The sequence below is a fragment of the Falco cherrug genome, chromosome 4 (genome assembly GCF_023634085.1).
Source record: "Falco cherrug isolate bFalChe1 chromosome 4, bFalChe1.pri, whole genome shotgun sequence".
In the NCBI taxonomy this organism is placed as follows: Eukaryota; Metazoa; Chordata; class Aves; order Falconiformes; family Falconidae; genus Falco; species Falco cherrug.
The window spans coordinates 73,297,165-73,312,847 of record NC_073700.1 but is presented as its reverse complement, the minus strand read 5'-3'; the positions used below and the strand labels follow the sequence as shown (position 1 = coordinate 73,312,847).

At 39.0% G+C, this 15,683-nt stretch overlaps 1 protein-coding gene across 2 annotated transcripts in view; it reads right to left on the bottom strand.

Annotated features, from left to right (window-relative positions):
- RSU1 (Ras suppressor protein 1) overlaps positions 1-15,683 on the bottom strand; it is a 110,207-nt gene that overhangs the window by 53,215 nt on the left and 41,309 nt on the right. Inside the window, exons 8-9 of one of the 2 annotated variants that reach the window (XM_055708923.1) lie at positions 10,056-10,188; positions 9,459-9,687 (exon numbers count right to left, since the gene is read on the bottom strand). In XM_055708923.1, the coding sequence (XP_055564898.1) occupies position 9,687; positions 10,056-10,188 (134 nt within the window). In that variant the 3' untranslated portion in view covers positions 9,459-9,686. Of the gene's footprint in view, positions 1-9,458; positions 9,688-10,055; positions 10,189-15,683 lie in introns of those variants that run through there. The other variant, XM_055708921.1, reaches the window with a different exon arrangement.

The following is a 15,683-nucleotide window of genomic DNA, read 5'->3' as shown; positions in this document are numbered from 1 at the left end:
GAAGTTTCTTCATTGCATACATTTTGGACACACTGCCTTTGGTTAGCAACAACACTACCTAGAAATGTTGGGAAAACTCCTTGAATCCATTGGAGACCAGGAGCTGACCCACCATGCCTACAGGAGCAAAGCACACTATTGGACACAAGGCCTTAAAATTGTGGCAGTTCTGGTAAAGTCTGAAACCAGCCAACAAATCATCAGCTTTGTATACTAGGCATAACGTATTGAAAACCATCATGGTTCATACAGTAACTTTCATACTGAGAATACTGAGATGTTGCTCTAAAATGCATTTTCCCCAGGAAGTACCCTGAAGCAACCAGAGTACAAGAGAAAATGAATCTGCTACTTTCCCTGGCAGTTTGCACTAACAAGCATCCTTTTACAAGGTTCTACCTTGCTTTATTTTCTTAATCTGCTTGACATTTGTTCTCAAACAATTTTGAGGTGTCTGTATCTAAACACATCTTTAACATCCCTTTAAAACTACTGACAAGAGAAGTGAATTCAGTTCCAGCCTCAGCTGATACTAAAAGTAGTAAGCTCCTATTCCTACACTCACTAACCCCAGGCTTCTTTCAGGCCTTTCAGATACAGCATTGAACTGGAAGTTGACAGTGTGCTTCAGTTACATCACATCTCTTAAAACATTTTTCAGAGGCAATTGCTTTCTAAAAAGCAGCATTCACTTCTTTTTAATCTTCTCCTGTAAACATAACCATAATGCATGGTCTATCCTGCATACCTTATTCAGAGGTATGTAACTCTTCTTTGAGCTGCTTTAAAACACACTATGCACAGGCACAGTTCATTAAGTGATCCAGGACAGCCCATATTTTCACTGTTGCCTTTTACCAACTTCCAAGTCATCTACAACTTTAGGGGTTTTTTTAGTCAGAAATGACTGTACATTTGCTTCCAAATACTCAAGGAGACCATTGTAACAGTTCCAGGTCAGATCTCTGTGGATGTCACCAGAAATGCCCTTGTTGGTAATTATCTCCCAAGACCTATCAGACAATTAACTGTTAATTCTTCTTAGTTTTATTGAAATTATACAGTGCTCATTTTCTACCGAGAATGTTGTGCAGCTGTACAAGCTAAATGCTTCACAAAATTCTATGTAGTTAAAAATTGCCTTGACCAGCTAAATTTATAGTGTTTCTTTAGGAAGTAGTTTTCAACATCATATTCATGCCTTAATTGTATGAATTATATTCATACAACTGTAATTTTTTTTTTTTCAATCTTCACTAGTAGAATCCTACGTCTCTTCACTATTTAAGCCAAAACTGATGTCAGAGTAAACTAGGCCATAATAACCCAGTTTAGTCTATTCACCTTCCTTGATACTGGAGGAACGCCAGCACTTCTGTCACTTTTTGGCATTTCCCTGAAACCATGATTTAATTAAGACAGAACTTTGAGTCCAGACTCTGTCAGTCAAATCTCCTAAACCTCCTGAGTGCACGTCCACAGCCCGGGAGGTTTAAAACCATTTCTCACAGCAAAATGATGGTCCCGCTTCTACTTGGTGGACTGAGTGAACTCATCTTTTGTAAAAGATCATCCTACCTATAGAAGCATAACAGAACATGACTTTCCTTCCTTCATCATCTTTAATAATCTGACCATCATGGTTCAGAAAAGGGCCCATTTAATTCCTAGGATTTATCATAAACAGAGAGCCATAATATCATAATAGTCTCTCCAATGACTAAAAGCCTAACAAGATAGATTCCACTTTGGATTGGCCCTTTTTTCCGCTGCACATACTTTATTCAATCCCACCTATAATTTTTCCTGCTCAGCGTGCCACTTGCCCGCAGCTGCACATCTCACACTTTGCTCGCTTGCTTGCTTAGACCCCAGCCTGCCCTCCCTCTAGCTCCTCAATTCTGTTTCTTACCAGTTTCTTTGATGCATCCCTACCCACTTCTCATTTTGGATTTTACATAATTACCACCAATTAACTCAGCTACTGATCTTGCCTTGCCCTAAAGTTAGATGCAACTTTGTCTTGTTTCCCTTACTCAAATCCTGTATTCTGCTGTCACTGTTTCCCTGCCTTTGGTTTCATCGAGTTCTCAGCTTCTGCACTTTCCTCACTTCTTCACTCCAATTCCACTTCTAATACAGCCCTAGACATCTGCCCCAGTGACTTAAGCCCTGGGTTATCATCCTTGACATAGTAAATGCATTACTGCATAACATTCTAAACTTTATATGAAAGTTCACATCAAAGGGAATAGTAATATCAGCAGTTAGACCAGTATTTATATGTGCAGTATCTATATCTGTCAGATACATCAGTGATAGCTTTGTTTTTATTACATATCCATCTCAGTAATATATAAGCATAAATATACAGAGGTACTGTTCTTCTTGTTTATCTTTCAACATAGGTTCCAGTTTGCTCTTCTTTCGGGAAGAGTTACAGATTTGCATGTAAATGTTGTCTAAAGATGTCAGGACTCTGAGTCATCTATTTTCTCTGTTGGAAATAATGTACTAATATATTTATCAATTTTTAAAATACAGCCAATAAATACAACATTAAGCTGGAATACGAATCAGTATTTTAATATACAATATACAGTACCATGCCTTTGATACAACAGAACCAAACAGAAATGACATTTTTATATTTCTCCAAATCAGGTTGACAGAAAATTTGTATTGGTTAATTAATTTTTTTTACTGCTATGGGATCAAAATGTGTGAACCAGGATTGTTAACACTTGTTTATTTCTTGGCTATGATGGATTTTGCTTCCTGCCATCCTTTGAGGGAAGCTTAATTTGCTGTTAGTTCATCTTCACAGGAGATGCTGCATCTCAGAGAATCTCACCTAAGGTAGATCACCGAGATCATCTCTTTTCCACTACCTTTACCTAGTCTTTGAAACCACCCTAAAATACATGAGGTCACAGCTATCACTAGCACAAATGGTGCATCCATGTCAGGAACCAAATGGTAAAGGTGACAAGCTAAAAAAGTCACTGAAATATAGAAGTGAGCTCCAGCAATGGACTGTTGGACATGTAACACCACCTTATTTCTTGTACAGAGCCCAGGACAACCACAGTGTGTAAATGAGAAGGGAAAAATAGTACATACTAAAGGTTCATCCTACAAGCACGTGCACAAGAGCAATCCCTCAGGAACAAGGAGGAAACCTGTTCTAGAAGTATAAGTATTTGTAGAGCTAAGCCTAAGATAGAACCAATGCATGAAAGCCTTCTACTCCACAAACTACCAAAGAATACCAGTGACAAAAATAAAGAAGGAAAACAGTATTTATTATGGCCTATTTTTCTTAGCATAGCAAGGTAGACTCACCTAAAGAACTATCCAAGTTCTTCAAATCTTCATTGACCTCTGTATGTCATACAAACAGCTGAGGCACCTAACCATACTCCTTTGTATCAAATCTACATCAGACATTTAAAGCAACTGGCCTGTATTCCTCTTTATGGTCTTTATTTCCCCCCAAGAATCCAGAATACTCATCATCAGAAATTATTCCTGAGATCATACTGTACCCAGTTTGGTTCTTTTTGGTATTGTTACAACCTTAGATACTGACTGGGTAATACAAGAAGTTATTTAATTTTATTTAGAGACAGCCAGAGAGAAGCATTCTTTCCATGTACCTCTTCAATTTAAGTGGAGAAAGGAATACTATGAAGATTTTTATAACCCCTAATGAATATATAATTTATACAACAAGTAATTATTAGGTTATTTATAAAATTTAGTAATTGTAAACTGTTGCACAAAACTGCCGTACATGTTTATTTAAACAAGTTATTAAATGCAGGAATATGCAAAATAATCTAACAGACAACAGAGCTTTGCCCCTCAGCTTAACGACAACTGCACTGTGCAGTTATCTTAATATGGGGGTGGGGGAGTGTAATTTGAATTTTTCATTCAAAAATCAGGAGACATGAATAAGGAGCACAAAGGTCTGCCTGCACCACAGACACGCCATCCTCTACCGCAAACAATCACATATATACTGCTGCTTAAACTGATGACTGCTCACTTTGAAACAAACAAGATTTTGGCCTTCATTTCTTCTGTCAGAAGGCTATTTCTATCAGAAGGTTATTGCCTTGCTCCCTTAATAATTAGAGGTCTTCCTTCAGGTATACACCTGACCAGCTTATTTATATTTGTTCTAATGTCCACCATTTGTTTTTTTATGCCTTAAATGAAGTCTCTTCCTCCCCCTCTCCCTCCCAATGACAGCAAAGATGACTGTTATCAGTCTTTGCTTTGCTAAATAAACCAAATACCTTTTAAATCTCCTCTTGGCTCTTCATTCCTTTTATAATCTTATTATCCTTCCTCACTTTGCCTGTTCCTGCCTGAATTCATCTTTCATGAACATGACGACCAGAACTGCATAATATTTCCTCTTCTGTACTGGAAAATTTCCACTCTCTTAACCCAGCTCTGGAGATTGTGCTTCTCTTTCTCTTCCTTTCAATCCAGGCATATCACACTGGTGGTTCACAGAAAACCTGTAACTAATACATGCAAGCCTTCCTCTTCATTTGCTAATTCTTCCTGTGTGGTGTGCTGATTCTTTTCTGTGCTGCTAGTTTTGCATCATCAGCAAAGGTCACTTAAATACCCCTACTTTTTGAGATAACATAAAAAAAATTGAATTATTGCAGGTCAAAGACCATGCTGCACAAGTACCACCATTCCAGGACAATCTCTCCTCCTACCAGTTCAACCTGCTGATGCCTACATTTCAACTGGAAATTCCCACTTCTCCAGCATGCTTTCCAACCACCAACACATGGATTTTTTTTTACTTGTTTGACCTCTTTTCCACTCCATGTATTATAGGTGGTTTTACTGATCATCATCTTTACATCTTGGACAGCACCGATCACACAGCTGAAATTAAACAGGCTTAACAACTGTGGCATAAGAACAGGAGTTATTTCAGGATACTATTTGTATTCTACTACATTATTCTGAGTATCTTGCCAGCCTCCTCTAGCTGTTAAAAATAAATGTGAAATACTCTTCATTAATATAATCCAGAGGAAGAATCTCTTACCTCATGACCTGTGTCTGCTGCCCTGGAAGCAGCTGCTACATAATAGTGGGGGTCTAGTACAACAATTCATTCTCAAGAGGAAAGCTGGGGAGATTGTCTCTAAATAGAGGACTGAATCAAGAGTGGATTTTTCCAGACTGTCACTGCTGATAAAATGAGGTTTTCAATTACAATGCTTAGCACAGAGCAGCCTGCCCAGGGAAACCTATGTTCTGATGCTGCCAAGCGATATATGCTCAGCACAGCATTTGTCAAACCATTTCCTCTGCTAAGAGTTAATGTGTCAGTCTTTTAAAATGGCTTGGTCTTCTACCACCTTTCCTGGTGGGAATGTGAAAAGTGCAACTTACTTCTTTTCGCAAAACATCTTGTTGTTTTGCGAAACATCTTGACTCCAAATTGACTGCCTCGTGGGAAAAACCTGCTTTCTAGAAACTTAGGAATTGGTGATTAGTCTATCATAATTCTGCCTTGCTGGAATAAGGAGGTCAAACAGGGAGGCAACAATCATTAAACAAAGTATTAAACAGCGATTGCTGGGTTCAACAGCAGCTTAAAAATGCTAGAAGTCTCAATGCTATTCTAAGCAAATTATTTTGGTTTAGCTAAGATTACACTGCCAGGTGACAATGACTGCAATAGACTGCTGTGATAAAAGCAAAATCACTGCCCTTTCTGTTATGAGAACAACAGGCAAAGAGCAAGTTTCACATGAAGATTGATCAAGAGCACCTGATTAATGCCAGAAATGTACCCAAAGAGCAGATTTCTGGATTAACTTTGCTGTAAATGCCAGGAACTAAACCCACCCACTGATACCAATCACACATCTCAGTTTTACCTTATCTTAATCAAATCGCTAATTATCGTACACTGATCCTGACGAGCATCACAGGATTTCTGTTCTTCATAGGAGCTTAATTCACTGTTTTCTTTCAAACACTCATGTCTGCCTGCATTTGTCTAAGTACGCTATAACCACTAAATCATACAATCCATCATCTCTTTGCCAGTACCCTAGACAGAGAAGATCCTCTGAGAATATGCTTACAACATAAAGGTCACTTTGAAAGTTGACTAAAGGCATGAATAAAAAATAAAACATTTAGTTAAGCCCTTTGAGGAAATGAGGTTGCCATTACCCTTTTCTGTTTGAGCAAGTTCTTCAACTGCTTTTCAACACTATCATGACACCACACGGGGAGTTTAATGGCAGCTCCTGAGTATATCTAGAATCAAAGCCAAAATTCAGCCTACTAACTTAACTTTCAGAAAGTTAGCACGGCATTCAGAGATTAAGAATCATTATATACTTGGCAAACTGACCTATTTCCAAATGATGCTGTCATAGGATGATATGTGCAGTGGGCGTATTTTAGCCAACAAAAGCTAGTAAAGTGCCAAGAGCTGCTGAATTTCCTGTTAAGAATTAAGAGCCCCTCCACACACATTTTCTGCCACAATATATGGCCCATCTTTTTGTCAGCACAAGTCTTCCTTGAAAAATGAGGGTTGAAAAAAATCACCTGGCATCATTTCTCATGAAAGGTAAGGAAATTAAAGGAAATGAAAGAACCTACAAAGTAAGAAGAGCTGATCTGAGGGTCCTACTGGCTAACACACTTCTGAAGTGAAGTGCAATTCCAGTTTTATACTTCGTGCACGAGTACCATGCAAAACAGGAGTGTGAAAATGTAAAAAGTATGAGACAAATGATGTTTTATCTTTAGACATAATCATCCTTCATGGGTGTCATCCCTACCTACCAATTAATCACTAGAGCACGAATATGCTAAGACAATGCTAAAAATGGAGTGCAATTATTCACCAAATTACTTGAAACAGCCAGCACATTTCACAAAGGAAAAAAGAGGTTTGTGATCTATTTGGTAGTTGCTTCACAAGTGCAACCTCACAGAATCAGAATGGAAATCTCCAGTATTGACTGCAGCATACAATTATGACTTATGGCTTATGTCAGCCATCAGAGAAACCTCTAACAGGCCTGCGAGTGAGTGCATTGCCAAGACCTACTTTCTGGCTTAAGATAACAGCAACCAAGTAAATACTATGTTCCAGTTATTGCAAAAACAACTTAAACTGTATTACCATAAACAACTTAGTGAAACATAACTTGCTAAGAAACCTGGCACTTGTGATTGTATGAGCATACCATCTCTATTTTAGCTAGTACAAACACTGTTAGACTTGTAAACAAAGTAAAAATCAATATTTCCAATCAGCCAGCAAAAGCAATGGGCATAGAGAGACAATTGTGATCTCTGGAGTAAAAATCCAACTATCTCATAGATGCATAGTTCCTGTTTTATGAAAGCCCACATCTTCCAGTATCTGAAAGTAAACTTGCTGATCTGAGTGTCAGCTGCTACTGCATGTGAGCTGCTCTCCCTTCTCAGTGTTGCAAGTGGTTATCTAAACAGCAATCTACCCCGTCACCCATTTAACTGTACTACGTTGTCTCAGAGTCAGAGTTAAGCTGCCTGGGCCTATCAAATATTGCAAGTTAATTTAAGTTTTTCTTTTCACTGAATGATCCACAAAACCCCCAAGAGCTCAATTTTCCTTAGTTAGATAACTACAAAGAGAATTATTACACTCACTTCTCAACCTTGTGATTTGCTTAACGAGAAAAAAAGACACACTACCTGGACATAGGCTCTGAAAGAAAAAGGAAGTTGAAGAAGGTGTATAGTTGGTAACAGGAAAAGATCAAAATTTCATCACAAAAAGGAGTTTTTCATTTCTTCTGTGTTCACAGCTTATTTACTTCTGTGCACAATAATGCTAATAGAACCGTTACCTAGATTATGCCATTGCTTGTGAGTTTTAACACCTGAAATCAAATGGAAACAGAAAAATGTCTATAGCAGGTGGCACCCAAATAATTCTCAGATCACATCTTTAAAGGAAACTGGAAATAAAAATGGGACACTTTTTCAGCAGAAAAAACCCACAAACACTCTGTATAGCATGTGAAACAAGTACAATGAAGAATCAGAAGTCGTTACTGGGATTCTAACAAAATTATGCAGCTATTTTTAATTTACAGTTGAAATATAAACTGGTTACATGCTACAAATAAAAAAATGACATCCAATTATGAACACCTTCATGCACGTAGTTTTCATTACTAATCTTTGAAAATAATGACATTTTAACTGAATAAGCTTCTAAGATCAAAGTAGAAGTCATGTATGAGCCACAGAAAGGTTCTTTTATTTTGTTTTTCCCCCTATTAATGACTAGAGTCTGATTTTGCTTACACTGTTAACTACAGAGGCTTCAAATATTTACTGTAGACAAAATCAAAATCAGCCTGTTAGCCAACAGGACATTGTTACACCTCAAAGAACAGGACAGCAAACACAATATAGCTAATTTAAACCAAAGAGCAATAGCTGCAGCAAGTGATGAATTACAGAACCTTTTACACCTATTTTGATTGCACAAGGAAAGTCACCAGAGCAGCTTAATATATCCACAGTTGTAAAATCTTTTTTGTTTGTTTGTTTTAATTATAGATACCTAACAACAGCCCCCCATCCCACCAAACTGAATATGGGTCAAATTCTCAAAACTGCACTTCAGTCCTTGAAACTCTGTTCTCATAAACCCAGAGTGGTCCTTGTGAGAAGTGCAGGAGGGTCCCCAACCTACACTGCTCAGCAAGTAGAAATATAAAATTGACCCCCAAAAAATAATAATTACAAAACATTATCAAGAAACCTAGATGCAGCTACACAATGGGCTCTGGGGAAAGGCTGGTCTAAGAACAGCTGTTTTCCTACACCATGTCTGTAGTACAGAGTACTACTTGAAGAAGGGTGTTGCAACCTACTTAAAACTATGAATAAATCTATGCTGAAAACACATATTAAAGCACAAATATCAGGACACTTCTGAGACATACAAGTTTTGTAACCACTCTCCCACCTGTGATCCTTTTCACTTAAATTCTGTAAATGAAGAACAGCCTACAAAAACCATTGCTGGATTATTTAGTTTCACATAGCAATTTACATCTCAGTTACTTAATTGGAATCCCAAAAATCTTAGCTCATGAATACTCTCCTTTGGTTATTAAGTTTAGACAGCTACTATATAAAAAAAAAAAAAAAAAAAAACAAAAACCAAAAAAACAACCCACAATTGTCAGAAATGCTTCTAAATTATTATTTTTTTTTTTAATAAAAGGGAAAGGCAAAAACTAACTTTCCAGCCTAGAGGTTATACTGTGTGTTGTACTACCTACTGCTTCTAGAAAGACAGCATAATGGTGGTTGTTAGACACAAGTTTGAATGTGGACTAGTAATATGGAAATTTTTACTGAAAAAAAATATTTCAATTCAGTGAACCATTAAAGACTTTATTTGCTAAATAAATGCTTAGCATTAATACATAGACTTTTGAATTAAAGTGGAGAAGTCCTAGCATGAGGTTTATATTTTTCCAGTTACATTGTTGAAGAAAGCACTAGTACCTGTATTTGAATTACCAGGATTGTAGACTCCTGTAAACCAGTCCAGATCAAAACAGGTTTGAATTTTGGACACCTCTTTTAAAATATGACAACCTGCATCTAAAAACATTAACAAATATCTATTTCAGTCTAAAAAACCTTACTGTACATACGTACAATTAGTACTTATCAAAGGCTTGTAATACTTGCTCTTTTACATAACTGATGTTACTTAATAGCTCTTAGAAATGAACAATAAATGCAGGACAACATGAAACAGTCTTTGTGCTTTCCTAACACGTCTAAGTCATGTTTATTTACCTTCTTGTCAGCAAAATTCCTTCATATAGATGTACAGGTTTGCTATTTGCCCTGAGTACCAAGCTACTGCATGTGTTATGAAAGAAGCACATAGCTGGTAACACTTTGCCAAACACACTACAGGAAAAAAGCAACACAGCTACAGTACATAAGTGACATGTACTTACTACTTGTATGTTTCTGAACGAATGTATTCAAAAACATGAGATACTCCCAGCTGGAACTGGTCAGCAATAGGGGTAACCCAAGGATTGTTCTCTGCTTTGAAGACTTGCTTTTGACCAGTCAAATCCAAATTACCTGAAAGGGATTAAACAGAACAGTATATGAAAAAAAGTTAAATATGAAAAATTTGACAGTATCTTGCTGTGAATATAAAACTTTTCATTTGTTTCAGCGAGTATAATCATAATGAAAGTACTTCAGTCTTAGTGGAGAGGAATAGGATGACACAGTAGCTCCTACCATGATGGATGCAGTTCTACCCTATTCATTTCAGTCCTACTACACATTGCACAGCAGGACTGAACTCGACCCACTGCATATAGTATTTATTCACCAAATTAGTTTTAAGCAGGGCTTAACAGTGCATAGGTGTTGGGCCCTCTCCACCACGGCTTGCAGGAATCAGAATGATGCTGTGGTAGGAGTTTGCTCTGAAGCCCAGCACTGCACGGCATTTCTCAATCGCTGCTCTGAGCATAAAGTCAGCCAGCAATGTCCAATGGACTTTTTGCCTTCCCGGGGCCCAACGTGTTGTTTGTACTGAGATCCTACCACGGATCTGTGGTTAATAGTTCTCTATACCACAAAAAACAAACAAAATGTGTCATTCTTGCAACACACCAGTTTTACCTATTCTGTTGACAGGAAGACTTAAGAGACCCTATTAGGGGTATGCTTGGGTTTTTTTTGTTTGTTTGTTTATTTTGTAAATGTTTACCACCCAAAATAGTACATGCTTTGCTGAAATGCCTCATGATTATGGATACAGCAGGCTGAATTCCAGGATGGTCTAGCCATTGAAATACTTTCTTACATTCTTTAAATTAAAACAAGCAATCTGTGCCACATTTTACATTTATTTTTGTGAACATTACCATGAAGAAAGGCCTATCCCCAAAAATGTAAACCAACAAATAAAAACAACAAAATAATCTTTACCTGTGGGAAACAAACCAGGAAAAAAAATACAAGGTTTTGAAGACTGACTAAGCCAAGCTGTCAAGAGAAATCTGAAATCAACCTGATGTGTTAGCTTTTCAAAATTAAAGGTACTTGTGTAAGCTGCACAAACACACATGCATGCTACGGGAGCTGCTGCAACCCATGTGCTTGCTGGTTGCATGTTCTAAAGTACAGCTAATTCTTGATGCATTTATCTCCGTAAAAGGGGTTAACACAATTAAAGGCAGACCATTATACTGTGTGAAAAGATGTCATGCATCTCATATGGCCCTACCAACAAGTTACCATTACCCCAGCAAGCTCATCTGTCAGCTGTCTTGAGGCCTGTTCTTTTGAAATAACAGGCAGGGAGCATTTCACCCCTCTGTCAGTCAGGCAGCAATTGCCCTCACTGCCGCATGCTTCAGTGCGCCTCGTTAGAAGCCTTGCACCCATCTCCTTTATTAAGGGACTCAGCAGCCCTGTTCTAACAAGGATCAGGAAAGCAGGATTAAGTACTGTGACAAAGAGGACCTAATAAGCTAGAAACTGCTGTGTCTAAATCTATGCTGGCTCAAGGCGCAGGCTCACACTGCTCACTATTCAGTTTTCAGGCGCAGGCCACCGGGGAAGCAAGCCAGCACTGTGATTAGCCGTAACCCTCTGACCGGTGCTGCTATGAAGATCATGTATCACTCAGGGGCTTGCTTTGCAATCGCAAATTGGATTTTCCATTTTATTACCTGCCAAAAACCACATACATTGCTCTCCAAAACTACCAACGCTGTAAGCACTCGCTTGTAATTACAGTTCTGCAAGTACCGCATCAAGGTAAAATGATCAATCTGTGTACAACTTAAAAATAGCTAAATTTTGGGAGGCAAGCTTGGCCTCATCATGGGTCAAATTCAATGCTGCTTACAGGAATAAGCCACACATTCCCAAAATCTCAATAGCTAGGGTCTCAGCTGAATCCTTACGTCCCAAGCTGTGTCACAAATTTACCACCCAGGGAACGCTGCTGTATGTATATGCTTCCATCCTCACAGCACAGCATGCCCACTTCCATTTCAAATACCACATGGCCCATTTAAACATAATTAATTGTAATAAATACTATCCTGCTAAAGCCAAAGAAATCTTACAAGAAAGAAAGAGAGAACTGCTCAAGCAAAAATGAACTGTAGGTTCTCCTGCCAAAGTAATCACTTCATTTTCCTCCGTCTTCTATATTTCCCAAAGCACACTGGAGGCAGGCACAGATATTACTTTTTACCTTCAGAGGGGAGAGGCAGGCAGAGGCCCTAAGGGTAAAATTAGTGTAATTACAGAGGAAGTTGGGGCACCCAAAAGTCCAGCATCTGCCCTGAAATCCACCCCTTCCCTGCCCAGGACGCCCCTCGGGGAGCCCTGATGGCAGCAGCCGGCCTGGCAGCCCGTCCCACCAGCTGCCTACAGCCAGAGTGAGAGGTGAGCTGCCACCTCACAGCCCAGGGGTTTAATGGAATAATTTAATCAAGTGTTGCAGTGTGAAAAGGAACAAGCTGTCTGTCCTCACAGCAAGCACCAGGCAGAGAGCTGGTGCCCCTCTGCAGCGGAGTAAAGGAGGGCTGCCTGGCAGCAAGCAGGAAGCATGGGGCACCCGACACTTAAAACTCCTCCCTGCTTGACACCGACATTTCCATCTGGAAATGAAGGACAGAAACAGGCAGAAAATTAAGCAGGATAAGAAGTCACAGGGAGCCTGCTCCACCTTACCAGTGATAGGGAGGAAATGGAGTCTAACAGTCCTGCCACAAGGCAAGCCACTTCAGAACAAAGATGACTTAGAATTAAAATTGTGACAGGATTGATGTGTGTCACTCCTGCATCACCATGCATTGCTTGGGGACATACCCTGGTGTCCCTTCTGTGCTTACAGCTAAAACCATCCGCAAATTGAGGGCTCACTAATTCTGCTCCAACTGCAGGACATCCATGAGTCCCAAGCACGAGGCCCAGGTCTCACTAAGGTCTCGGGAACAGTACATGCTGGGGCAACCAAACACGTGGGAGCCCTGCACAAACCCTTCTGCCCCAGCGTACCAAGACGAACCCAGCAGTGTGGAAGAGAAGACCGAACCCACCTGAAGCAACATCTCTGGCACCAGCCTCAGCACAGGAGTGCTATGGAACTGGACACCTTACAGATGTATCCCTATCGTTCCCCACCCCCAACAGTGTCCTTGCCTAGAATTTTTTTTATAGCAGCACTGTGCTAAGAAATGCTGTTAATTCCATCCCTGCAGCGCTAGAGCCAAGGGCCAGGGAAAAAGCCATGGCAGATGCGCCTTCATGCATACTGTCTAACGGCAGCATCAGCAGAACACTATCCCCAGGCCTTTAGGAAATTTATATACTGTTCTGCTACACAGATCACATCAAATCCCTCTGATATTTTTAGTAAGCAAAACATAAAATTGCCTTTAGTAAAAATCCACTACTGAGATTCAATCACAAAATACATTGGGGTTGGAGATTGCATCAGTCATTGCTGGTTTGTTCTTTCCATGAACATCAGCCTATTAAAAAAAGAAATTGTTTATAATTTCTAAAATTTGGCATAACTACTAGACTAAAATTGTATTTCATAATGGACTTAAGGTTTCTGCTATTCTGCCATACTGAAAGAGATCATCTCCACTGAAATGCATTACGGGTCACATGCCTCTGGTAAAAGAAGTAGAAGAGGCGGCTATCTTTACGACCAGTCAGCACAGTCCCTTTCCCAGATCATAGAAACGTTTTTTAACTTATTTTTGAACACTTCTAAAATTATTCTTATAAATAAATAATCAAAACTATATCCCAGAACACAGGCCTAGCATGCTTAAAGGTCTAACATGCTTAATTTCTAAGCCTGAAGGATACTCTTTTTAAGCTTTCCATCTTGAACAGACATAGATTTCCAAGTAGGAAGAATGCAAAGTGGACATATGCTGCTAGCATGAGCAGACACCGAAAAGAGAACACAGTCTGGAAAACAGAACAGTCTGGAAAAGAAGTGCAGAGATAAAGGTCTAACAGCTGATTGCTGAGGATGACCTGCACAGAATGCCCAAAAGCCTTCTAAAAGGAGCCAGCTGTGTAGACTTAGAAACACCTGATCATGTCTTCATTTTTTTTTCTGTCTCAGTACTCATTGTATCTAAAGATGATCCTGAACCATTAAGTTTGACTGGATCACTGCGACTGAACTGTGTTTAACCCATCTTAAAAACAAATTATTCCTATGCCCAACCACTAAAGACATGCAGACCTGAAAACTGTCTGCTGCCCAGATCTCGTTAGCTGCTGCCTGGAAGCTACAGAAAACACATCTACACCAAAACAAACCCTTGAAAATTCAAGGACAAAAATCAAAGTATGCATATTTTTAATTTTAATGTATTCTAACTTATGCCATACATTGACTAAAAATACCATTTATCACTGCGTACATTCAGAGCTCCCACAGCCATGGGTGGACAGAAGGGACATCTTGTATGAGAGTGGGCACACCTGATCCTGAGTGACGTTTAAGGGAAAAGGCAGCTACAGTTTCCGTGCATCTCCCTCAATAAATCTATCCTGCATTTAAGATAAAACATGATATTTAATGTTTCTTGTTATTTTCCTTCAGTGCTGTTGAAATAAAAAGTGGTTTGTGCGAACATTCATATTTTGCTCAGCTGCCTGCAAAGGTCAGAAAAGAGCTCACAAAAGCAAATAAAATGCTGCCTCCCACAGTGGTGGCTGCAGAAAGTGTCAGAGCCAGTGATAGTGCTACCTATCACTTTGACCAAGGGTGTCTCCAGACTTCCCAGGCTGCTCCTGTCCACTAGATCTAGCCTGCAAGCTCTCACATGCAGCTACAAGCCCCTCATCCTCTTGTGATGTATGACATATGGAGTGTACTATACCTTAAGTATACATACATTGGGTAAGTATTATACAAGTAGAAGACAAGTGTACATAGGCATTAGTTCAATACAAACAAAAGAAAACAGAATGAACACAAGCCTGTCTTGTCCTTTCCACTCGAATGCCCCTTGGCAACACTTTAAATACTTTCAAAAATTAAAAGGTGAAATAAAGTAATTAAACAACACTGACATTTGAGAACTGAACATTGGCATTCAACGTAAGAAACACGATCCTAGCTGTAAAATGCCAGATCAACGCTTCTTTGTAATGGTTTAAATTCATCCCTAGTGGAGCTTCATTAAAATCAATGGAAATAATTTTTAGCCTGTATACTGTCGAGTTTCACACCTGCGTCCCATTGATACTCTGACTCACCTTTCAGCCTACCCTAGACTGCACTGACCTCAAGGAGAGTCTTCAAACTGTAACACATCACTTTTAGCAATTCCTCCTAAGACTGCAATTTAAATGTTCTTTCCCTTTACAACAAAAGGGTCTTACACTTTGTCATATGTAAGGACAGGAGGAATGAAATTAGTTTTATTTCTTTATTTATATATAAATACCCTTGAATCCTGCTTTATTAAACACTAAGTAAGGGATCAATCCACTACACTAAATTTAAACTTAGGTTATATGTAAAAATACATCTGTCCTGGCTTGGTTTAGATTTGCTTTACACT